Source organism: Passer montanus, unplaced genomic scaffold (genome assembly GCF_014805655.1).
Source record: "Passer montanus isolate IOZ18808 unplaced genomic scaffold, ASM1480565v1 scaffold3, whole genome shotgun sequence".
Taxonomy (NCBI): Eukaryota; Metazoa; Chordata; class Aves; order Passeriformes; family Passeridae; genus Passer; species Passer montanus.
In genome coordinates this window covers 18,467,204-18,493,306 of record NW_024367707.1, presented here as the reverse complement: position 1 = coordinate 18,493,306, position 26,103 = coordinate 18,467,204, and the positions used below count along the sequence as shown (strand labels likewise).

At 40.7% G+C, this 26,103-nt stretch overlaps 1 protein-coding gene across 1 annotated transcript in view; it reads left to right on the top strand.

Moving 5' to 3' along the window:
* The window catches only part of NCK2 (NCK adaptor protein 2), an 85,959-nt gene extending 79,326 nt beyond the window's left edge, over window positions 1–6,633 (top strand). The window contains exon 5 of the mRNA XM_039714319.1: window positions 4,023–6,633. Coding sequence (XP_039570253.1) covers window positions 4,023–4,217 — 195 coding nt within the window. The 3' untranslated portion in view covers window positions 4,218–6,633. The remainder of the gene's footprint in view (window positions 1–4,022) is intronic.
* Window positions 6,634–26,103: the final 19,470 nt, after the last annotated feature.

Genomic DNA, 26,103 nt, shown 5'->3' with positions numbered 1-26,103 from the left:
GCAAATCCAAGGAGGACAACAGGGAACCAATTCAAACTGCATTGAACCAGCATACTTTGAAATGGAAGTGTTAAGAGCAATAGTTTATTTAGATTTTTTTTAAAATAGTATTTTTAATGAATTTGCATTTGTTAGGGCAAGAAGGAACCGAAATAAAAACAAAACCAGGTTCCAGTTGCTTTTGCTGTTCATTGTTGAGTCCTATGGAAGTTACTGCTCTGAGACCAATAAAGGGTTTCAGGATTTTTGCAACAGCTGTTTGAGCTCTTCCATCTCTTTGCACCGGATGATGACTCTCAAAAGAGTTAGATCAGCCTTTCCGCTTTTTACATTTTTTTAAATTCAATCAGATAATGAAAAAATAAACTTTAAAACATATTCTGCAGAAAATATGATAAAGTCTTCTACTTATGTATCAATCTAACTAGCAGGCTCCAGGGCTGTGGAGAATAGACAATAGTTCATGAGAAACGGTCATTCACTAAGGTTATAATTAAACTGGCAGGAAGAGTATTTAATATATTGTGTGGAACAGCTCACAAAGATAGAAGTCTGGCCAGTGCCTGGGTCATAGGACAGTAGGTCAGAGGTCCAGCATCTCTCTGTGTGTCATTAGCACATCCTTTATGGCTTAGAAATAATGTTACTTAACAGATACAAGGAGCTTTGAAACTCATAATTATGACATGTTAAAAACAACTGCTTTGTCAGAAAATGTTAAAAGTTTTTTGAGAGCAAAGTGATTATTTCAACTTATTTTTAAACTTTTGCCATAACATTGTTTCCTGTTCCTAAAACAAACAAAGAAAAATGTTTAGTTCAGATTATGAACTTCCCATTTGTAAGTTCTTCTATTTCAATTGAGGGCCTTTTGGTTACTGGTTTTTGTTTGGTGTAGACATCATGGAAGCAGCAGAACTTAGCAAGATTTGATATTGTTTTTGGAATCCTAACTGGGTAATCTGTACTTGCTGCCTCAGTCTGTCCTTGGTGAGACCCTATAGATCTGCCTGTGTTCAGGGCACAGCGATCAGCACCCTGCCCATGCCCTGAATTTCTCCTCCATGAGCCCAGGGTCCTAAAGCTTCTGGAGGGCTTTGTGCAGGCCTGTGCTTTGTTACTCTTTAATGGCTTCTGCTTGGAGCTGTGGAGATTCCACTGGAACCAGGTCCCAGGCCTGTGTGGCTATGGCTGCTGGAGAGTTTGTCCATACTTCATTCAGGGCTTTAACCATAGCAAAGTGTTTGTACAGCCAGGTTAGCTTTAACCCGGTGGGGTAGGTGCTGAAAATAAGCCAGTCTTGGTGTGAGTTCTGTGCAGCCTTCTTTATGATGCTGCTGAGGCAAGGGCTTAATGTCAGAGATAGCTGGCTTAAAATAGCAGTTTTCATACTTGGAGTTAGGGATGGAGGACAGGGCACAAAATGTATCTTGGGTGGAGCACTGGAAATCCCAAAGATACATTCTTATGCACATTTCTTTCCATCACTTTCTCCCACCCTTCCCAGTCCCCTCTTGGCAGTCACAGAGAGTGTTCCGTGTATTTTGAGTCAGTTGCTGCTCAATGCCAGAGGAAGCCTTCCTGATGGAGCCTGTGCTGACCCGGTCAAGGCCCAGTGACCCTGGATTATAGATAGAACAAGTAATTCTCCTGTGGGTGTTACCTAAAATAATTTTTAAAGAAGTGATGCCTGTTGACCTGGAATGTAGTGGCTTGAGGTAGAAGAGGGTTAGGCCAAGGGTGTTGCTTCTGCCTTTAGCAGTACAAAAGGAGAAGAGCTGCTGCCCAAAGCCGAGCCTCGAGCCTGAGTTGGACCAGAGCCAGATCTACAGGCATGGCAATGGCAGGAGCTTTGTTTGCTGTGGGCAGGGCACATGGAGTCACAGGGAAGAAAGAGAAAGCGTTAGTGCTAAGACAGGTGAGGGGAGATGCAAGAGATGAGATTTTGGGATAGGCAGAGCATGAGGGACGTGTGGGCAGAGACCTGTTTTATTGCAGGAATAAAGACAGCATATCTGAGAAAGTCCTCCAGCTTATTTGGGTATGTGGTCGGTGTGTGTTTGACCCCTCACAAATGAGTGTAGAGGACTCAGGGTGTGATTTTGTGAAGTCTGGTATCAGCAGTAACATGTGAGGGCTCCTGACCCCTCCACTTGGTCCTGTGCTGTGCCACGGCTCCGCTCAGGATTGCTCCCAAGTCAGTGCTGTGAACCAGGTGGGTTTTGTTTAACCTGGGCAAGCACAGGTTTGCAGTGCTGACCCAGCCAAAGCAGCAGCATGGTGGGGAGAGACCAAGAGACACAGTAAGGTTGTGTCAAAAGCCTGGCACATGCCTTCAGTGCTTTGTGCTTGAAGCCATGCCTTCAGTGGGCAGAGACACTGCAGCAGTACCTCCAGAGTAGCACCAGGCATTACTTAACTCCATTAAGTGCTTGTTACAAACTCCAGTGTGTTCTTTTTATTCATTTTCCTGCTGGCTGGTGACACCTAGCTCCATACACCACTCACAGGGAAAACACGTGCTTCCATCTGTCATATCCCCGTCCTACATTGAAGGGAGCACCCAAGATTCATCAAAGAATGGCAAAAAACACAAGGGTTCAAAAGAAGCTCATGAAGTTTTTTATTAGCAAACTACACAGTTTGCATAGAAATTCATGTTTTGCCCCTACTCTCTAATAGTAAGAGCAATAATAAAAGAAAAGAGGGGAGAAAGTGAAAGGGAGATCAGATTGCAGAGGAAAGGAGATCTGCAGTCCTGGATCTAGGATCAATGGGCAGCACATTACCAAGGCTTTGTGGGGCTACCTGGTCATAGGTAAGTTTTCCCCTCCCTGGGATTAGGTTTCTTGCTTTTCACATAAATTAATCAGCACGGGTACTGTTCTGGACCTCTATGGAAATGGGGGGAGCTTTGAGGGTCTTTCGGTGGTCTTGATCCCCCTCTACTGGACTTGCCTGTTCCTTGACCCCATTCCCATGCCTGCATTGTTTTGTGTTGCATGGTCTCCATGGACCAGAACAGAAAAATTGGCCGCAGAAGGTTGCTGCCCTACCTCTGCACATCTCCCCCTTTCCAGCCACATCCTTTTCTAACTTGCCTGCTTGAATGGTCGTTTGAGGCATAGATAGCAGCACATTAAGTCCTTATTGCCCAGGCTTCTACACCATCTCTGTGGCCAGCCAGTAGCAGTAGGTGGCTGGAGACTTGAGTTCAGCTGGAAGCAAGGGACACTGTGTCCTTTCTACCCTCCTATGGTGGCTTGTGGAATGTGGAATGGTCTCATTCTGGCTGTTTGGATGACAGCACTCTCCTTGTTAAAGCAACTGATTGCTAGGATGAAGAGATTTATCATTAGAAATTGTTATGTCCTGAGTAACTTAATTAGTGCATAAATTCTGTCTTTTGTGAGTAGTGGTGTGATGGTGAGATTTGTATGGTGTTTCTCTTCTGTAGCTTTATCTTGTTTTACAAAGAAAGTGTACTCAATGGGAGAAATTATTCCCCATACATGTGGTAATGAAGATAAAAGGTGCATGTGTTTTTGTCTTTTGCAATGCAAAGCAAGAATGGCCCTCTAGTGGTCACGGCTCTAAAAAAAGCGAAATGGGGAATTTTCTTCATCTTGCCCAAGCAATATTGCAGTAATTGTTTTCTCCAGGGCTCTCTAGTGAGGAAGACATGCATGATAAAAATTCTTCTCCTTCTCCTTGACATTCTTGTGCTTCTAGATTGAGTAACTAAGATAATATTTGCAATTTAGTCATGTAATTGGCAACTTCAGACTGTGCATCTGGGGAGCTTTCACTTAACTGACTTAACTGCTCATGTTAATAACAATGGTAATTATTTATTGAATAATAGGATGTTGGGTTTCTTAAGTAGCTAAAGCACCGAGCTGTGGCTAATGTAAATTACTGTCAACTATATAACACAGTTTGTTCCTGAAACTGCAAAATTATGCTGTCATTTTGTTCTCTTCTATGTAATTTTTTCTTTCTTTCTCAATTCTTCTCAACAGCCCAGTGACTTCTCAGTATCTCTAAAGGCATCGGGGAAGAACAAACATTTCAAGGTGCAGCTCGTGGACAATGTCTATTGTATTGGGCAGCGGCGATTTAATACTATGGATGAGTTGGTGGAACACTACAAAAAGGCTCCCATCTTCACCAGTGAACACGGGGAAAAGCTATATCTTGTGAAAGCACTTCAGTGACGTTGAAGATGGACTTGGCCACCTGGGCCTCTTATAACTTACAAGCCTTAGGTCCTAAATTCACTTTTATAGAGCAGAGCAATATCTGAAGCAGGCTTAAGGAATAGGCTCTTTCTAAAGTGTTTGCTCTGTCAGTTGCTGTTTGTCCTTTCTTTATTTGTTTGCCTCTCTTTGTGTTCCAGTTTTGTTAACCTCTGACCACCTCTCTTCAGGTTGAGAGTTTCCCTTGGGTGGCCATGGCGAGCACTCACCTTCCCAGCAGAGTTCAAAACGCCCCTCTCCTGTGTACGTTTACATAGTTAGCTCAGATCAAGGAGGGGCGTTTTCAATTCAAAGCAGTGTTAATCTGTTCAGACTGCTCATGCAGGCAGAACTCTCCGTTCAGAGACATCGGGCACAGTTTGAATGCACTGAAGCTGCAGCTGCTTAAGTGAGAGAGAGTAGACATAGCAGTGTGGCTGTGAGTTCTGTAGCTATATCGCTTACCGAGTAGGATAATACAAAACCTCCTAGTTCCTAGAAGCACTCTTTACACTGTACTCTGCTGTTACATTGCCTCTCTGACTCTTCGTAAAGAGTACACTAATTAAAAGCATTTTGTAATAGTACTTCTTAAACTACTATGGTAAGATTGTAGTAAAAGAAAACTAGTGTATTTTGGTCTGTAATTGCAACAAAGAGAAATTTTATTTGAAAGTTGATTACTAGAGAAAGAATAATTGAATTGTAAAGGCTGAATGTTTCGGTAATCTACAACCAAATGTGCCATCCACATAATGCTTTTTCTTCTTGCCCTTCTGCTTGTTTGAATTAAATGATTATGTATTTAATTCTCAAAGTTATATGTATCTGTAGCTGATTGTTGACACTAATACAGGAGATTAATAAAAACTGATCTTGGGACAGGGTGGGGCGGGCTACCAACACTATATATATATTTGCTTTACAGAAAGAAATCTTCGGGTTTTACAGAGGATGGTGTGGTTGGTAGGAAGAGACACACAGAATGTTTATGAAGAAAATGCATTTTTCTCTTTTCTTTACATTTAAACTCCTTTATGGTTTAAATATACAGTCTTTAGATGGCACATTCCTGAGATTGGAGAACGGATCATGAGATTTCAAAATCTTGCATACTCAGTTTTTTTGGATATTGTAATAAAAAAGGTATTACGTCATGATGGAGTACTGGATTTATCCTTGGGTGGTAGTCCTGGTGTTATTTTAGCAAGGTGAAATAGAATTAATAATGAATTTGTTTGTCTTGGAGTTTTTGTGGCCTAAAAAGAAATCATCTGTGACTGCAGAGGACAGTTTTGATATGAGGCAGTGTCTAATGAGCTCTGTGTTTCTTGTTCCTGAGATAATTAAGTCCACTCACAACTTTAATGAAATCTGCAAGATGGACCTATTTCCTGGTACCTCTTTGCTATTAAAACACATTTCTTGCCTATTATGTATTTCAGCCAGTAGTAGTGCAACTACCTCTGTGTATAACTCTGGAGCAGGTTAAGCAGATACCAGCACTGTCTGACTTGCTTTGGGGTAAATCATGCCACTGCCAGGAGACTGCACTGGCACTTTTGCCAATGAACTGCAGTCTTGCTCAGTTCCAAGAGGCAAGTACACATGATTTACCCCAAAGCACGTACTATTTTTCCACCACTCTTGAAATCTTATTTCTGTAAGATTTTGTGAATTGACAGCTTGTCCTGGAACTAAAAAATGTATTTTTCTGCATGTGCATTAACTTAAAATTGGGCAGTGACACTTGTGCTTGGTAAAGCTTAATGAAAGAAAGCAGTGATACAGAGCGATCCAAAATGATCATGCATTATCCTGAAGAGCATCTACCCCCAACTGTCTTCTAAGAAGATAGAAGTTTTCCTTAGGAAGTTGGTGAGAAATACCAGTTGTTTACAACTTACCTACAGAAAGACTCCACAGTGGGCTGCTTAAACCTCATGAGTGAATTCTGCAGAGAATGTAGGGATTTGCCTTCTAATACCTAGTTTTTTCTTGAGGCGAATTGAAGCATGTACCGGGTATGGCAATAATATTAAGAAAGTCAGCTATATGTTGTATGAGCATTTTCAGGTTTGAGTGAATTGCTTTTCAGTCTTATTGTCTCTTGGTAGTATTTGAAAAAAATTATATATGGGAATGGTTTACCTTTTCAGTAAACAGATTAATTACCGTTTCATGCCCTGTGTTCATTTTTTCGTGAAATATTCCCTATGTTTCCTGTTTCAGGAGCCTTCATATGCCTCTTGCAATCTTTTTTCCCTTTTTTCTAGAGTGCATTTTTACAAGCTCTCTTAGTTCCTAACTCCTTTCTAGTCTTAGTAGCTTCGAACTAAATCAAATAGACATCTGAATGAAGATTTTACTATATGCTTTATATTTTAATGGATTTGTCAAATTTTCTTTGCTTGTTTTTTGTTACCTCATCTTCTGTAAACAGCTTCTGTGTCTTGAGGTGTAAATTGTAAAGTACTTTGTTTTGGAAGCAGTTAGTTAGTTTATGACCTGTAAATTACTAGCTCGAGTAATTTCTTTTTTTTTCAAGTAAGTCTCACCTTGGTTTTTCCCATGCTGTATTTTATCAGTATGCTTTCCATTCAAAAAGCTCATTAATAGCTCTTCAGTTGTTCCCATCATTATTGAGATATGTTCATATGAATTTTGCCACCTTTTCCTGCCCTTTTGATCTCATTTGTTGGACATGGCTTAAGCATTAATACCTTCAGTACGATATGCTTCATAAAGGGGCAGTAGACATGGATTTTATTATTATTTTCCTATTTTATACTCACCTTTCAATTATTTGACAATATCTCACCTTTTTTTTTTGACTACTTAGAGCCTCTTTGTCAAAGCTTGTTGTGGGGTTGGGTTTTTTTTTTTTTAAATATGAGCGGAGTCATGGTGACCTGAATTTCTTTGCTTACAGTATTCATTAAAGGCTCAAATAATTTCTGGTGGAGTAGAATTTGTGATTTTTCTTTATGGTGTTTAGTCTGGCTTTTGCCATCCTACCTGATTCATAAAGGTGCATAAGTTGTCCTTCTAAGTACTATTCCTGTACAGCTGTTAATGTTTTCTGGCCTTCCTGGTGTCTTTGGAGGAATGTGAATGACTTGTGAATTCATAACAGTTGCTGTACTTTCCACACAGTGACAGAAATTTTAGATCCATGTTTATAATTTCACCTCTGGGAGCTTGATGACAAGCTCCCACTTGATGTTATATTGACTGTTTGTGATATCACATATTAGGTGGGGACAAATTAGTAAAGGATTAATACACAAGTGCACTGAGAACATGCCAGGTAAACTCACATGGACCTACTGTGTTACAAAAGCAAAACCTTTGCTTACTCTTTGCTTTGGAGGAGAGAAGAGGCAGTGAAGACATGCAGTTGGATATTTAATGTCTTTGCGTGAACAAACTTTGAAGTCCCACGCTTGAATGGTTCTGCTTAGTGTTCTCCATTCAGATCTTCATGTCTCATGAATGTGTATTAAATCCTTGAAGTTTACAGCTGTTCCTCCAAATATTTATTGCAGCTTTTCTGTACTGTAAAGTTTGGTGTATAGTTTAATGGTTTCACTATGGGGAAATAGAGATCTTCCACACTTAGAACAGTAACTTCTGTTGCGTCACAAAGTTGAAGTACTTTCAAAATGCCACCATACAATTTGACCTATAAAAATGAGTCAGATTTTTGCTTAAATTATAAATAAAAAACTAGGAAATGGATTACAGGTCCTTTGAACTAGGTCTGACAATTTACTTGGCAAAAGCTACTAAATAACTGTAAGGGCTTTAATTTCTTCTTGGTCTTAAGGTAGTTTGATTCAGTGCTTCAGAGGTAAATGAAACTTGGTCAGCTACAATCTGAATCTGACAGGTTCTGTTTTCTTACTCCAGTGGGATGGGGTGACTAAATTTTAAATGGAAACTTGTTAACATATAATAAGCTGTGAGAATTGTATTGCTGAAGTAACACTGATCTCTTAAAAAGCTCTAGGAACAGTGAACTTAATTTATTTTCAGTACATTCAAAATTCAGTGCCTTTTTTATGAAGTTGGCAAAGTGGAAGCCAGCAAGAGTACAGCATGCACAGTCCTGAAGAGCATTACCTGTACCACGTGAATGAAAGGATGCAAGTAAATGCTGCCATTCATTCACTGTTTTGGCTAACAAGCAAATCAGTTGTGCAATACTCTTCTAGAAAGTATGCTGCAATTGCAACCCAAATGTGCACCAGCCTTAGTATGTGATAACAAGGCCTAATGTATGTTCTTGTGCCATTGTCTTGCAAAAGCAATAGCTTGCTGTCTTTTTCTCTTTTTTTAGGTGGGTGTTCGTGTTGTTGGATATAGTTATAATTTGTTGGAGAAATCAACACATAATGTTTTTTGACCTAAATGGACATAATGTGAAAAATACTTTATATATACTTAAAACTGTAGTATTTTCTGGTCTTTTGCATGCTGCTGGAACCCTATGCTCTTTTTTATTTTAAAAAGTATTTATTTTTCTGGTATATTCTTAGAGTGTCTTTTCTTGTTAGAAAATAGAATGTTTCTCCTGTTGTTACTTGAACTAACCACCCAGGCTGATACAGAAGCTGACTAATAGAAGTGGCATGTAGCCATTGACACATTAGACAAGTTTTTCCTTGCATTTTCTTTCCCATGTGGTAATATTAAATGGTTTAAGAGTGGGAGGTTAGACAAAAAGAAAGAAGAAAGAAGACTCTTAACTTGACAGATTATCTTCAGCAGTGGGAGTCCACAGTTTTGAGGAAAGAGTAAAGGTAAGAAATATTCTTTTCTGTTTTCTTAAATGGATTTTGTTTGAAATTTAGCTTGACATCATATGGCATGAGTGCATGAAAAAATACAAAGATTAACAAATTAATGCTGATTTAGTCCATTTTATTGAAGGAATTGATGGATAAAGTTGTTGATCTCCATGTCTTATAGAAAATAGTCATCTTAAGAAGGGGAGAACTGGGATTTTGGGGACTGCTTTGGTGGTGGTGGTGTGTTTTGAGTGAAGACTTCAAAAGAGGTGCCTTGCTCCAGTTTTTAAGCCAGATTTTGCTTCTAAATTCCTTCCCAAAAAGCATCTCTTGAGTGTGGGCCAGGCCACAGGGAATGTGTTAAGTGGAATTATTCTCCCACCTGTAATTGAAACTGGTGATGAATAATGGGCTACTTTCTTTTTTTTTCAATTTTGATCTCCATTAGATTGGATACATACATCTATATGGAAATTAATTAGTGGGTTCTGTGGGTTACTGACTTAGTTTTTCACCGGGGTTCAACTCTCAAGTTGAAATAAGCTTGATGAGGTTTTTTTTTTTTAATTCCTTTTTATGTCACAGAACCAGTAGTGCATTCAGTGCAGTTATAATTGGTAATGCAAAGAAGCCCTTCAGTTGTGGGCAGCTGGTATGTTTGGAATACTAAGTCCAGAGATGATGGTGATGATAATACAGCCATAAAGAATTGCAGGTAAGGGCACCAGCAGACAGTTAGAGAGAACAGGCTCTAGCATCATTAACCAAGTGTCTTGATGGTTTCTCTTTGTAGAATTAGGATGTTTATTTTCATTTATATACATAGCTAATTTGTAGAAGTTAAACTTAACCCTTTTTTAGGTATACAGTGTGTTTATGCATAAGTAAATTCGCAGGAATTAGCACTGCAGGAGAGAATGTGAATGTTGAGGCCCCAGGAAAATTAAGTGTTCTGGTGTTTATGACAGCTTTCCTAATGAAAATCCTTGTAGATTTATGTCCCAGTGAAAAATGGGTGTTAATTCATGTTCCTTGGTTTTGCACTGGCTTTGGCCTCACTTTGTGCTGCCACAAGCTGTCTCCACCAAAGACAGGGCAACTGTGAGTGTGTTAGAAGAGATTTCCATAGTGTCAAGGCTCTTGTGTAACTGGCTTGGGCTAAGCACAGAGTGCAGAGTGAAGAACGAGGTGCTGAAGAACCCACCAGGAATGTGTGGGTGCCACAGAGAACTCATTAAACCTAGTTGTGTTTGTCCTCTGCCCTTACTAATTCAGCTGTGAATGCTGACATTGTCAGTGTCAGATGTTTTGTGTTAATATGTCTCAGGGTTGTTTCTTGTGCTAACAGATCAGATGTGCCACTTCTCTGGCTTGTCTCTGTGTAATCATTCTGCCATGAAGTTCAGAGTAGTTTAAGAGAAATTATGTCTTCATTTCAGCTGGCATTTCTGGTGCTGTATATAATCATACCTATGTTGTCAGCATTCTGATGCTCTTTAGTATTATTTTTTCTGTAAAAATTAGAAGTCTCAGCATGTTTCAAAAGTTACCATTCTCAACTCAGTCCTTTGCCATGTGGTGAGCATTAGATTAGTAGCCATGGGCCCCTCCATGGCAACATTACATATTGTTTAACAGTGGTCTTGGAGACTTATCTCCTTAAATTAACATCAGATTTGTCTTTTTTTTGTTTTCCTCGCCAATATTTTTCCTTAGAAATACATGTGCATCTGTCTTTACAGTCTTTTTAGTTCCTGGAAAGTCTTCTGGTCCTTGGCTGCCATTCTGGAACTTTGTGGATCGTTTGGAACAATGGCCTTTCCAGCCAGTGTTGGCTTCTTGGGAAATAATACTCTTCATGATGAATTGCATTATCCTGTGTTGGGGAAATAAGATCCAAAGGTGCTTTCCTCCTTCATGATAGTTCTGGGAAGCACTTTGTCCCAATAGAATGAACTCTGGCCATTCTTTAGAAAAGAAACAAAGAAAAAGAGGGAGCAAGTTACCCTTCCGGTTTAACTTAAATGCTCTGCAAAAGCTTGCAAATCATTCTAAAACTGTAATAATGGAAGAGTTCATTATATAATGCAATGTCAGGACCTACTTTGGTTACTTATAGAAGGAGGAAATTACTTTGTTCAGCAGTAGCAGGATGTTAATTCTGCAATAGTCTTAATATTTCTGAAGAACAAACCCAACCACCTCAGGAATATATCTGAGATCAAGCTGTGCATATTACAGATCTGAATCTTTGAGGGTAGGGCACCACACAGTCACCTAGCTTGAATTTTTATTATTTTACTGTTAACTGCAATGATTTTACTTTTATGATGACTCAGGTGAATAATTTTTCTTGTGTTTTTCCCTAGTGCAGTTGCATGTGGTCCAGCATAATTTTCATTGAAGCTGGTTGAGCTTCCAGGAATCCTGCTTGTCCTGTGCCTTATTCATCTGCATTGTCTTCCTGCCTCATTTGTGCTTGGTCTCCTACTCTGCTTTTTTGCTTTTCTCACCTGTTTTCTCTTGTGCCCTAGAGCTTCTTCAGTTTTTCATCTCCTTCTTCTTGTTTGCAGGTATTTCTGCTCTCCTTTCATTTACAACCTTTAATATTCAGAGCCTAATGAAGAGGAATGACTGCTTTGCTCCATACTTCTCCCTTACACCCTCAGATTGCAGAGGAGCAGGCCCACTTCCCTGCATGGAGCTGTATTTTGCTGTGGGAGCATCAGGGAACAGATAATCAAGCAAATAACTATATGGCCTGAGCAAACCTGTTCTTGCTCACAGAGGGTGTTGTTGGATGGTGCAATGCCCACTGGAATCAGCAGCTTGACTTTGGAGCTTCAGTGCATGTGTTCTCACTGTGGAAGGTGCTCAAACAGGTTAAGCATCTGCAATTCTGAAATGGGGAGTGGGAAAATACATGGCCAGTATTTCTGCATATTTACCACAAATGCCACACAGCATGCTCATCAAAACAGGGGCAGTGAAATTCTTATGTTGGTATTTGGGAGTGTTGGCCCATCCCTTCTTTCGTCCTTGCTGAAGCTTCTTCTTGACCTACTTGCTGGTATTTTCCAGTGCTGAACAGAGAGAATAGCAAGGATTCCTCCAAGAGAGTTGCAATTCAGCAGTAGCAGCTTTGGAGATGTGATTTGCTTGAATGCATCAATCCATATTTAGGCTGATATAGTGGAATTGTTACACTGGCATATAACTATAACACTGTGTTGTAGCAGTAAATGCCAGTTTGTGCTGTTTATTGGGACTGTTACAATTATGGTGTGTGCTATAAAATCTTCATTCAAAACTTGATATCATAAACAAAGCCCTTTAATTGAAAAGCAAAAAATAGCCTCCAGCCCACATACAAAAGGAAGGAACAGCTTAAACAGAAAAGAGGAGCCAAAGTAATTGTTATGCACTGTACAGTGCTGATGGAGAGCAGACAAAGAGCATACACCAAGGAGCCGTGGAAATGAAGCAGCATGAAAGGACTGGTGACAGGACAGCACCATTGGGAGTGTGCTCACCCACACGAGTGGAGTGATGTATGTGTTTGCACCAGTGAGCTGGAGTGGAGCTCAAAATGATTGCACAAGGCATTTGCTAAGGGACTGGGCTCAGCAGGCCCAGGCCAGAGTAACTTCAGTTTCACTCTGAAGAAGTTTGTGCTTTTTCTCTCAAGATACAGAGGCAGGATATAAATAGCAGTGGGCTTGAATAAGCAGTCGGCCTCTGCAGCAGGAAATGAAGACATCTAAGAAATCCCCTTTGTCCCAGATAGATGTGTGTGTGTGTATGTTTACTTTCCCTCCATTAAAAAGACTGCTTCAGATTTTATTTGTTTCAGAACTAACTCAGTTCTCCATTCACAATCAGTGCAAGCCTTTCCATAGCAGACTAGTCACCAGGGAGAGGTTTGATTACCCTTGAGCATGAGTGTAATCCACATTGTCCCAGACTGTACATGGTTGTCTTAGTCCTTGGTGAGCCCAATACCTCAGGAAGGGAGAACCAATATTTCAACAATTTTATTAGGGTACATAATTGCATTAAAACTCCTTTGCTCTTCTTCCCCACCATACCAATGACTTGGGGACACATACCCATTTGGCTTCTGTGCTATGTTTTGCAGCCCTGATACTTGAGCAAGTTGGTTTAAGTCTGATACTTGGAAAAAACCCACCTTGAGCTTTCTTCTCACACCAGCCTTTCCCACTGAATATGGAAAACATCTGCACTGAAGCAGCCCTACCCATGCCAGGGAACCTCCTTGCCCACTGCCATAAGAAGAATGAGAACAATGTGTTGCTTGCCATCAGTACACAGAAAATACAGGACTGCCCCAACCCTGGTGGAAGAGCAGTGTGAGGCTATCTGTCAATACTAAGTCATTTGACATCAGCATGGATATGAGTTGGATTGGGAGCTGGTGATGCATAAAACTTGATGAGGAGAGGTAAAATATGGTGTGTATCAATTCTGAATCATCTCTTTTTCAATGAAGAGGTCTTAATGTCTGTGCTGACCCTTCTATTTATACAGTTGTAAGAGTAGACTTACCAGTACACATACATGAGGTTGATGCAAGGCCTTAAGAACACTGACTGATTGTGATTCTTGTTTTCAAAGCAAGAGAGCATGTGAATCTGAGCTAAAATACGCCTTACTTGTTAGTGATACTGGCTGACCTGGTCTCTTTGCTGGGTCCTCATCAGTCCTTGTGAGGCCTTGTACATTTGAATAGGACCCATCTCTTCCCAGTCAGGATGGGTGCAAGTGAGTTAATGAACTCTTAACAGGATGCTCTGAACTAATCCTCCCCTGGGCTTTCAGCTGCTGTGCTTCTCAGCCATGAAAGCTGTCTTTTACTGGCCTGAAAAAGAAAGCGGAGAGATTATTCCAGAAGGTTTTATCTCTGTCAGCAGACATTAGGAAGAACAGTCTTGAAATTAAGTCATGGTAAATTGTGATCTAGAGAGCTATAGATTTTTATGCTCATCTAAGATGATAGACAGATCGATACTGAAAAAAAAAGAAAAGTTATTGAAGACATTATTTTTCTCTGCATGTCATTCACCCTTCCTGTAATACTTATCCTTTCCAGCTAATAGAGAAGTTTGACAGTACTTTCCACCATCCTCTGAATTTCTTCCTCTAGAACTCAGGAAACTGGCTAGTCTTGGTACTGTCTTCTGGTAAATTATTACAATTTACACTCACCACATGTTTTGAATATATATATTTGTTAAGCAAGCATAACATACAGGCATGTTTCAGCAAGATTTGTCTGTCATTATGTGAGCAGAGACAAAAATCACTGCTCCTCAGTGATGCTGCCTACACTGAGAAGCACACATTATCTGGCACCCTGAATGTTATTTTGAGAATACTTTTGTTTTTAATGGACAGTGGCCACAAACTGAGATAGAGAAAAAGGAAATTATTTGCAAAGAACCTCGTAACATTATGCAATAACCACAAAGAGCATCAACATTATTTTACATGTTCTCTAAGGGCTTATACCAAGGCAGGCTGAAATTTAATGGAAAGATCAAAATGACTGGACTTGGCTTTGGCTCAAACTCTAATACAATTCATTTCTCCCCGACTTCTGTTTGATATTAGAAGGTATTAAGGCACTTACACTTATGATTTTAAGAGGCCTAATTTTAGAAGATATAGGGGATCACAAATGTTAACTTGTATTCCAGAGCAGCTGACTAAATTATATATCTATGTTTTCTAAAATATCTTAGGCAAGGCATATTTAGTTTACCAATCTTGCAAAAAGTATATAGAGTGAAGATAATGCCAAATCTGCAAAGAGAATGTTATATGAAAGGGGATTTCATGCTTACTTCAGTATGAACTATTGCACTGTTCTTTAAATCTGACTTCCTAAGTTTTCTGCTGTAGAATTACTGTGGCTTTTCTCAGATTTTCTGGTTATTAAAATTCAGCCCTCCAACTTCAGAGCTCCCTTGTCTAATGTTATTTGATCCTACCATGGGGAATATGTTTTAAGTGTTAGATATTTTTAATGGATAAAACCTTAATAGTAAGAATTTAAAGAATATTATGCTTTGGGACTTATAAACCTCAAATTGGAGAAAAAAAGAATGTTATTTGTTTTCTCAGCATATTTCACCTTTCAAATAATGTTCCAGCTCTTCAAGGAGCACTGTGATATTGCTGTGCCTATGCACTTGGACCTTCCATTCCTATCCCACAGAGATTTTGCAAATTTTCTTCATCTATAATAAGCCAATATTAAAAATAAAATCTGGATGTCACAAAGAATCACATAATGGTTTTGGTTGGAAGGGACCTTAAAGATCATCTAGTTCCAACCCCCCTGCCATGGGCAGGGTGCCTTCCTTGCTCAAAACCCCATCCAGCCTGGTCCCTTGCAGGGATGGGGCATCCACAGCTTCTCTGGGGCAACCTGTTGCAGTGCCCCACCACCCTCACAAGTAAATAATTTCTTCCTAATATCTAATCAAAATCTACCATCTTTCAGTTTATAGCCATTTCCCCCTTGTGCTGTCACTACATGCCCTTGTGAGAAGCTTCATATTGCAGTAATTATAAGATGTTTAGTATTGGGGGTTAAATACTTAAAAGAGCAGCAAGTTTCCAGGCAGGGATCAGATCCTGACAACTGCTTTAGTTTGATGAGGATTTTAATAGACAAGGATTTAGTGAGGTTACACCTTTTTATCTGCTGCAAGCTGGTCTTTTTTTTTTTGTTTCTCTTGCTGCCATTTTCCCATGTCTTCAGTGATTCACAGCCTCCTACACTGCAGTCCACTGGGACTGCCAGAGATGACTTTGTTATTAGTTGATGTTTCTTGAATGACCCAAGTTTTCCTTGTAATCTGATTCCATCAAGGGGATGGTGTTAGGCCTCTGGGATTTTCAGGAATGACTTGCATTGCACACACTTAAAGGAAGCTTGTTCAAAGTGACCTAAAATCTTTAAAGTCTCAAAGGAATCACCATTTTTCAGTTCTGGGCTCAAAAACATGACTTCCTCAAATGCCTGTGCTCTTTTGGACAAGTATGCTTGCTCCATGCCAAACTCCTTTTTGCTTTCCTCTAGTCCTAAGCTCCTCTGAGCAGCAGGGTCACAGTCCTGATGTGAGGCACCCATGTCAAATGACCCCTACAACCCCACAGCTTTCACTGTCGTGCCCTCCTCTTGTATCTGTGTGCTCAGGATGTGAGATTCCTCAATCACATACTGAGTTGAAAGCTCGACCTTGGGCCCTAATTATGAAACACCATTTTAAAAGCCTCTACAAACTTCAGCTTGTCTTGAATGTGTGAAGGTCCATCCACTTTCTTGATAGAGTAATGCGTTTCCATTTTCTATTTATGACAACGATAATGAATCACAAATATCATAAGATTACTTCTGTACACTCTATACATGCTTTGTATATGCCCCCCAAAATAGAATTAAATAAGGAATTAGAAAAACTAAATGGTACTGTGCATTTTCTGCCATTGGCTTGTTAGAGCTCCTGTTCTTCCACATGCTTTGCAGCACTGAGAAGTATAAACACAGCTAGTCTCTTCCTTTTTCAGCACTGCTTAGACAGTGTATCCCTCTGCTACTCGAATTTATTGCCAGAGTTGCCAAGTGGCAAATCACATGGATTCATCACATGAATGGATGTTTGTTCATGTGGAATTGCTTTGGTGATGCAAAACAGTTTCCTGTAGGTCACTGATTTGCTGTCATTCAGGTGCTCAGCGATGTTATTCGTCATTTCTTTTTGCTGTTGATCAGAGCCACACTTCAGGCTGTGAGGAAGGGTACAGAGGGTACACACATTCAATATAAATCTGAACTGTGCAATTCTCTCTTAAGGTACATGTTGTAAAGAAGGCAGGGAATTAATTCCCCTGCTGCTTCTGCCACAAGTGGGATTTAAGGTGAGCCAAGAAACTTCAGCTGATGCTCCATACTTTATTGTGTGTCAGGCAAGCCCAGAAACTTTCTTCCATGAGGGCTGTGCGTGCTCTTGACTGATGAAATATTTCATCTGCTTTAGCAGTGGGAGGTTGTTTAATTAAAGGGAATAAGTAGCATGTACTATATCAAACACTCTAATTCTGAAAACTTAGAAATGAGAATTAATAGATTCATGCAGAAGTGTGCTTACAGGGGATTAATGACTGTTGTTAAGCTGGTGATTATTCATTTCCATTTTGAATACATTGGTCTGAGAATATTCTTGGAATCCAAAGAATTAAAAAATAGAGACATGGGGCCTTGGAGGTGGGAACTCTGGGGCTCAAATGTGTTTCCCTTCAGTGCCACAGCATTAAAACCCACAGACTGATGCTTCAGGTAACTGTGATTGTCATTTCCACCATTCATGTGGCTTTGAGAATTTCTGCTCAGTTTTCAAGCATGCCGTAATACTGAGGGTAAGGTTTAAAAAGAGCAGTGAAAATAAAGGTGTGAAATACTAGTAAATGCCAATTTCATGCCACTGATTGAGGGGAACCATGGTGAAGGTTTGTAAGATGTTCATATGAGATGTGTGCCATCACTGACATCCACAGTCCTCCAACAATCTCTGAGACTTGAATCTGACCTAATTTGCCTGGATTATGAGTGCAACCTGTTTTCTCCCATCTTGCTTCATCCAGAATAAAAGAAACTGCTTCAAGTTCTAGGCTGAGATTTAAAACAAATGGGCAGCATTTAGAATAAATATTAAAAGTAAGTCCTTTTTAAAAAGGTGCCATGTGGAATGGTATTTGAAAAAAAACTGATCATGGGGAAGAACAAGAGAAAGCAGAGGTACACAAGTGTGAGTTCTTCATGCAGCAAGCATGGGGTGGGGGATGAGCAAGAAAAATCAGGATGAGGAATGAGTTTCCACTGATATTCACACAGAAAGGAAAGAGCATTAAATCGGGTCTGTTGATTGGCACTGATACAAAAGTAATGCTTTTCTCTTAAGCACAACTCTGCTGTCACAGCTTTTTGGTTACTGATGTGTGCTCCCAACAAAAGACATTACCTTGATACAGAGAGGGTGCTGTGAGCTGCAGGCATAACTGAGGCCATGGCATATTCTCAAGCATGGTTATGCAGACAATTTTTTTTATAGTGCATTTTTACATCTCTATTTTTCTCTACTGAATGCTTCTGTTGATAGTCTGACTTTCTCAATTGTTATTGCTCATGTTAAGTGGTAGGAGGAGGGAAGAGTAAAAACCTGAATGCTTATAATGTTCCTTCACTGTTGCAAAACCAGTATTGACAACAAGTGACATCAACACAGGATTAGAGAAGCATAGAAATAGTACATGAGGGTTAAAAAGACAATGTAAGTGGTTGTGAAACATAATCTTCCCTTTCTCAAATAAAATGCTCTCCTCATCCACTAACTCATCTATCTCAGTCCTCATTAAAGTTAGTGGGAGCCTTTCCATTAACTTAAAATGATATTGGATCAACCCCAGATCCTCTGTCCTGGGTGTAACAGGCACAGTTGTTAAGCTCAGAGGTGAGCAGAGGGAATTTTATGACTTAAGAGTCAGTGTGAAATTTCTGCCCTCTTGAATCCACTGGTGAAACTCCCACTGGTGAAAACATCATTAGTGCTGGGATTTTGCCACTAGACTCAGCATGGAGTGAAATCAGTGTGGCAAGAGACAGCAGGATGTTTGACAGCAGAGATGCTAGCTGTGTTTTATCTCTGGCTGGAATGCTGAAGTGTAAACTGCTTTCTCTGGTAGAGTTTCTTGCTGCCATTTCAGTGGCAATAGGAAAATTGAGCCTGACTGCAGCTGCCTGTCTCTCAAGGAGAGAAATTCTGGCATGGTACCTGGCATGGGCTTTGCTTCAGCAATGCTCCCTTGGGAGATTTCCAGTTTATCCAGAGGTGGCTGTATCTAATATGCAGCAGATAACTGGAATATATTACACTTCCATCCAGCAGTAGAGACCATAGCCATAATCCCTTCCCAGGCAGAAGAAAGCATAAAGCTAGGATTCAAATAAAAATAGGGAATTTGGAAGAAAAAAAGCTTCATAGAAACTAATGAGCTGTACCCATCCAGCTGTGCTATCTGCAGGGAAATGATATATTTTTGAATTGGGAAGAGATGCGTGTGTGTAAAAAGGAGGAAAAAATGATTGAAAACACATGAGAATGGGAAGGATTTTCACCACACTCTCCCCAAATCTGAAGAGAAAGATGTCCATTACAATAATTGCAGTGTAAGCCCCAGAAATATGCTGCAGTGTGAGGCCAGATCCATCCCTGGAGGGCTTGCAGGCAGAGATGAATATAAAAAAGTCACAGGAGTTCAGGGATAGGTCAATACAATGATTTCAGTTTTTAAGCAGCTAGTATAGGGTTTCTAGAAAGGGCTGGAAATCTTATTTCCCTTAAGCAGTTGTAGTTGAACTCAAAGGCTCCTGAAACACCAGTTGCTTTCCAAGATGCTGGTGGTTATCAGTATCTAATTCTAGCCTGTTACCCAACCTGGGGCTGCCTTTGAAGTATCACCACTGAGAACTGCTCTGTGCTCTTCTCTGCCCTGGCCTACTCCCTGAGCAGGCTCTGAATGAAAGGGTTTGTTGTTGGCATGTGCTTCACCTTTTACTTCTACATGCTGTTGACTGGTATTAGCAGTACCTTCCTCAAAGGAGATGAGGATGATAACAAGGTGGTGCTTAAGTGTGGTCCCTGAGAGGACCTCATTTGCTTTAGGCTCTGTCTGCAGCCACCAAAGGTCTGTCCTTGGGGAGAACACGTAGGAGCTGCATTATAGTGCCTGCATTTAGATGTGCTGCCTGTAAGTCTGACTCCTCTTGGGGTTAAATGGTTCATTCTTACATCAAATATCGTATTGGTAATGCCAGCATGTTATTAATGTAGTGAATCATTAAATGAGGAACATTTTTCCTGTCTTCTGTGTGGTAATGTTAAATGTGGTCCCCCATTCCTGCCTCCAACACCCACCCTCCATACCCCCCCCCATCCATTTCTCTTTCTGGAGCATTCAGAGAGCATGACTTCATCTGCTTGATTATCTCCAGCCTTGGGAATGCTGGCTTTGTCTCTGAAACCACCAGAATGTGCTGAGCAAACACCGCTCCCAGTCAGGCTGCATCAGGGCTGGCAGCTAAAGCCTCCCATGCAAGAAAACTTGCTAGGAGCTGCTTTTCCATGAGATCATCTCTAATGATAGGAGGTTGTCTTGTTCTGGTGAACTGGATTGTACACGAGGGCAGTATCAGGGCCAAATAAAAGAGCTGTTGTTTCTGAATGTTTTTGTAGCTTTCTAGGATTGCATTTTTGCACAAAAGTGGGCATTCATTCTTATGTTACGTTGCAGTTTCATCTTTCTTACTGACAATGTGGTTTCTGTCATTGGCAGCAGTGCCAGTAAAATCTACAATGGATTTTTAAAATGTAATTGTGGAGGGAGTGTTTTTTTTCTCCAAGAGGCATGAAGAGCTGTATCTCTGACAATGCAGACTTCTTAAGAACTGTGCTGTTCACTCAAGTCTGTCTGGCTATTGGGCATTGGTTTTCCTGTGCATCAAGCAGTGGGAGTAGGCTGAAGCAATGGGAAGGGAAGGATTGCTAACAGGTATCGAATGGGAGGCATCTCATGGGAACGCCCATGACTGGAGTGCAGGAGCTCTCTGTGCAAGCATCTCCAACTTGTTGACGGTTGTATTTGCTACCACAGATGTTCTGATGTGAAGAACAGGAAATTAGGATGGGTTAGATATTACTGGGATACAAGGAAGAATATTATGTTTCCATGTTAGCTGATAATATCTAAGCTATGCAAATGCAATCTTTTATGGTCTGCAGATATCTCCTTCTGCCTTCCATGAGAATGATAAGTTTTTAAAGCTTGCTCAGAATTGTGGCATTACATTGTCAGAAGTGATCCAAAGGAGGGGAGGTAGTGTGTGAAAATAAATGGACAATGTGAGTTGCATGCCCTGACCTGGCAGTCTGTGAAGGCACATCTTGACATCTTGAATTTCCTCCATTAATATTCAAAAAATGTGGGGCTGCCAGTGTTTCTACACAGCAGAGGCAAATAATGCAGATGGCAATTACAACCACTGTTCAAATCTTAGTCAAGCATGTGCTTATTAGTTTGAACAGTGTCAAGGTTCCAGCTTTCTCCCTGTCAGGCAGTACAACCCCCGCAGGTTTCGGAGCTGCCAGTGCATGTGAGGACATTTGCTGTTTTCTGTCACTGTTCTTGCATGTATATGAAGTTGAGTGTTACCCTGGTGTTACAGTGATTGCTTCCAGCACAGCTTTTTGGGGGAAATAAATCATGCCACTCAAATTAGGAAGTGATCCAATATCTTGCTCATAACCCAAATTAAGTAAAACAAAGCTTGTATTTTATTCTGGTTTAGAAGAGGTTTAAATCTTTGGCATGAAGCCTTCTATACTCTCTTCTAGTCCAGCACACAAGCATCAAAGAAATTGTTATAGCTTGGCTAGAAATACTTAAAGATGTTCTAGAAAAGAGCTTATTGTCACTGAACTGAGAAGATAAGCTTGTGCAGAGCTGAAAGCTTTCAGGAGCTTTGCAAGTGGAAGCTTTGACTGTCCAGCCAAGAAGCTGGCTCAGTTTTGATTGTTTCTATTAAGATTAGTTCTCAGTACAGTGTTAATATGACATTTTGCATGGCCTAACAAATAGAAGATGTAGCTTTATCACAGATAATGAAATTGAAGTATTATCCATTGAGAGAGGAGCTAGAGAAGATTACTGTGGACAACTGCTAACTCTGGACATTTTAGAATTCTTAATCCAAAAAGTTTGTATCCATGAAATTTTAAAGACCTGGAGATAGGAGCTTCTGACTCTGAACATTTCAGAATTCTTAAATCCAAAAAGTTTGTATCCATGAAATTTTAAAGACCTGGAGATAGGAGCTCAGTTGATCTCTGTATGTTGATTTTTAGTCAGCGAGTGGAAAAAAGTGTACAGCTAACAGGCTATGAAAATTGAGTGCTGGTGCTAGGTATAGGTCTATCCATTGATCCAAAGCAAAACAATGGAACTACTGAAATTGGAGTCCTTTATTAACAAATATAGGGAACAGCACTTTGTTAGCATCTCTTTACCTGAGCCTAAGGAAAATGGATCTTATCAAATCGGCCCGATGTATTTTACTTTATCAAGAGTACAAGCTTGTCTGATAAAAGTTGTGGTATTTGCCTGAGTGGGCCTTCTTCACATCTTGATCCAGAGAGAAAATGAGCAGTGTCCAACAGAAAGTGGTTTTGATCCTGATGATCTCCAGGTGGAGATGGATGGAGAGAATCATCTCTGAGCTGTTGGTGTATATAATAGGGTTCCTCAGGGGTTGTTTGCTGGCTTTTTACTATTTTACACTTTGTCAGTAGCTTGCTAGAAAACATGAAATGATTGCTGCTACGGTTTGTAGAGGTGCTTGCAGACCAGACATGACTGAGGGAATAACTAAGTCAGCTCACTGTAAGAGCCTCCTACATTATGTGATAAACTGTGAGAACATAAGAAACACTCATGTATTTTCTGTCTGGTACAGGGTCTTCTATTTAAACTCAAGACAGCGGGTCTTGAAGGTGCCTGAGGCTTTGGTCCAGCAGAGCAGTGACCAAGAGGCCCTGGTGGATGGAAATGGGAGTATAAATCCCAGCACCCTGCCAGGTTGTGGGGTTTGATAAGGCACCATTGTAGATGTGGAAGGAAACATTAGAAAACTAAACTCGGTATTGGTAAAAAGGAAGTGGGTTGTTTACAAAGCCACTGTACGTTGGATAAAATCCACTTTTGTCCAGAGGGCTAGGACAGATGATATCAGGGCTTGGAATGAGATTTTCATCTCGCTCTGCCTTTCAATGCAGAGGTGGAGTTTACCCTCAGTATGTTATTGTGCTGTATCAGGATTTAAATTCCTTATTTGCTGTTTTCTGGCAAACATTTAGGTAAATGTTGCATTAAGTAGATATTTCTTTTTAATAACATTGACATTTATCTCACTTTTCTCATGACATTTTTAACATCTTCACAGATACCTGCATAGCTATTTCTGTTCTAAAATTTGCAGTAATTAATTGTTTTTCTGAATATCTGTGGGAGCAGCTATCAGCAAAGAGAAAGGGAGGCACTCTAGTTTCACATCCTTTGATTAAAGGTAAATTGAAATAATTAAAGGTGTGGTATTTAATGTAGAGGCTTTAGGGCTGAAAACCAGCATCCTGATACCTGCTGAGAAATACCTTACTCCACAGATAATCTCTGTTCTAGTAGCTCCTGCCATGGCTAAGGCTAGCATTGGAATGTGGCCCACAGTAATTACTGTTTTGAGGCAAAGGGGACACTTTCTGTTCACCCAGAAATAAATCACTTTGATTGCTTTTCTCCCATGGCACAGTGCTGTATATATAATTTAAGATGTACAGTGCAGCAGTGAAGCCTTTTAGAAGTGGATCATCCCACTGGTCAGCAGTAAGAAAGCTGATGCAAGTGACAGGTGAGCAGATAAACACTTAACACTTTTGGGAGCTGGCAAGTGCCAAGGATGCTACACGTACAGCTAAGAGCACTGCATGTGTCTCAGGCTCTGGTATCAGCCTGCCTGGAGGTGAGACCCAGCTTGCCCACGTGTGGTGAGCTGCAGGAATGTCTCAGGATTGCTCTTGGGGGATTGTCTGAGTGCTGTGCAGAGCTGCAGACGTGTCTAGAAAACCATCCATCGTGTCAAGTGCTAATAACAGGAATTAAGATGTTCTGTAAACACATTTTATGAGCAAGTATAATCAGTTTGGTGTCTCTTAACAGGCTGGTATGTGATGACTCTGGAGAGCCTTGGAACAGCTTCAGGAAGGGGAGGCAAGGCAGAGCATCATCCCCTCTGAGAGGGTATTTGCTGAAAGTGTGGGGCTTTCTTGTAGCTGTGAGTGGGGCTGCTCCATGCACAGCTGGGGTCTGACCTCACAAATGCAGGGTTGTTTGTTGCTGTTGTAGTAGCCAGCCACCTGGGAAAGGCCTCTAAAACCAGTTGTTTTTTGTTACTTGGTGAGCCCTCAAACCAATTATAATTGTGGCAGAAATTGCTGATGGGCTTGTATCAATTTCCTTTTGATAGTTGTCTTTTCTTTCTTTGCTCTGGGGTCTGAGATGTTTTTGAAATACCAGGATCTTTGTCCTTCTCTTCTATGGCTTCAGCTCCTCTTCAGCTGTGAAATCAGCTTCAGCCTCTTTGTGTCTGACCCTGCTGTGAAGTTGTTGAACTTTTAACCAGCTCTGTAGTCAAACAACCCCTTCTCACAGTGCCACAAAAGCACATCTCGCTCCACATGCCCCAGTTTGTGTACTGGAGGCACAGCAAGAACTGGAGGAATTGCCTCTGCCAGCGCCCCTTCTCACAGTGCCACGAAAGCACCTCTCACTCCACATGCCCCCAGTTTGTGTACTGGAGGCACAGCAAGAACTGGAGGAATTGCCTCTGCCAGCAGCCACCCACCCCTTCCAGGGCTTTCCACCTGAGCAGGCAGCTCGTGGTGCTTGGTGTCATCCCTGCTCTGGCTGAGAGGAGAGGTGAACACTGAACATCAAGGTTCTGTGTCACAGAGCATCTGGCAAAGTCAGTGAACCCGGGCTTGATACCATGCTTTGTCTCAGGCTCAGCTGAAAGGCTGACACAGAAATTTTAGTAAAACATGTTAAGTAGGCACCCAGAACCTGCTACAGACATGACTTAATTGTCTAGCATGTGTACATCTGAAAAAGCAAATTATGTAGTCTGCATGTCTAATGCAACTAGAAGAGACAGAAAAAGATCAGAAAAGAGGTTGTTCTATTTCATTTCTAGTCATTCTACTTTTGTGTAAGATCAGCATTGTGATTGAGGCATTCTTATTGTAATTTTGCAGATACTTGTTTGTAATGGGAGGGATTGCCATGTGATATTCTTACACCCCCTTTTTGTTTTGTCCCTTATGAAATCTTGTGTTCTCAGTTCTGAGTAAATTAAAGAGGTTGGATTGGCAGTTCCAGATATAGATGCTGTCTGTTCATGAAACAGGTCCTGTACAGGAACAGAATTAAACTGCCAGTTTAGGTGTGCTTGAACACCTCTGATTTGCTCTGAAGAAACCGCCATGCCAGCAGAGAAAAATCAGCAATTTTGTTTTTAGCACATGAAAGCATGAACTTTCATGATGCAGGAGTTATGCAGCTGACTGAAGTAAACTGACTGGTGGCATTGCTGCTCTTCCATCCATGTCACTACTTACTGGTTATAACCCCTGCCTCTTTACTCCTGTTGATAGCAGGTTTTGTACTTTCTGCATCTGCTGGGCTTCAGTAATGTGTTTGCTGAGAAAACATCCTGTTGTCTAATCTTGAGCCTGGTGGTTTACCATGCCAGCAGAGAAAAGTCAGCAATTTTGTTTTCAGCACAAGCATGAACTTTCATGATGCAGGAGTTATGCAGCTGACTGAAGTAAACTGACTGGTGGCATTGCTGCTCTTCCATCCATGTCACTACTTACTGGTTATAACCCCTGCCTCTTTACTCCTGTTGATAGCAGGTTTTGTACTTTCTGCATCTGCTGGGCTTCAGTAATGTGTTTGCTGAGAAAACATCCTGTTGTCTAATCTTGAGCCTGGTGGTTTTTTCTGCATTTTCTTTTTAATTACATTAAAAAGAAAAAAAAACAGGTGGGGGAGAACTTGAATCCTAACAATGTTATTTAACCAATGAGTCCAGCTTGGAGGCTAAACCAGACCTTTTGCTTTTGAATCACTCTGTGGGTGGTGCTGCTTCTGTAAAAGCGCAAGGTGCCCTTACTACGTTTGTGACTCAAAATAATTTCCAGCAATATGAGTGCAGATGGAACCATTAATTTTTGCTTATTTCTAGGCCTTTTATACCTTCTAATGGAGAAAAAAGGTCTTTCTGATGCTCTTTTGAAGCTGAACATGTTGCAAAAATCTGGCAGACCTTTCATCTTCCTCTCTCCTGATGCTTACCATCTTCTCTGTTGAAGCATGGGGAC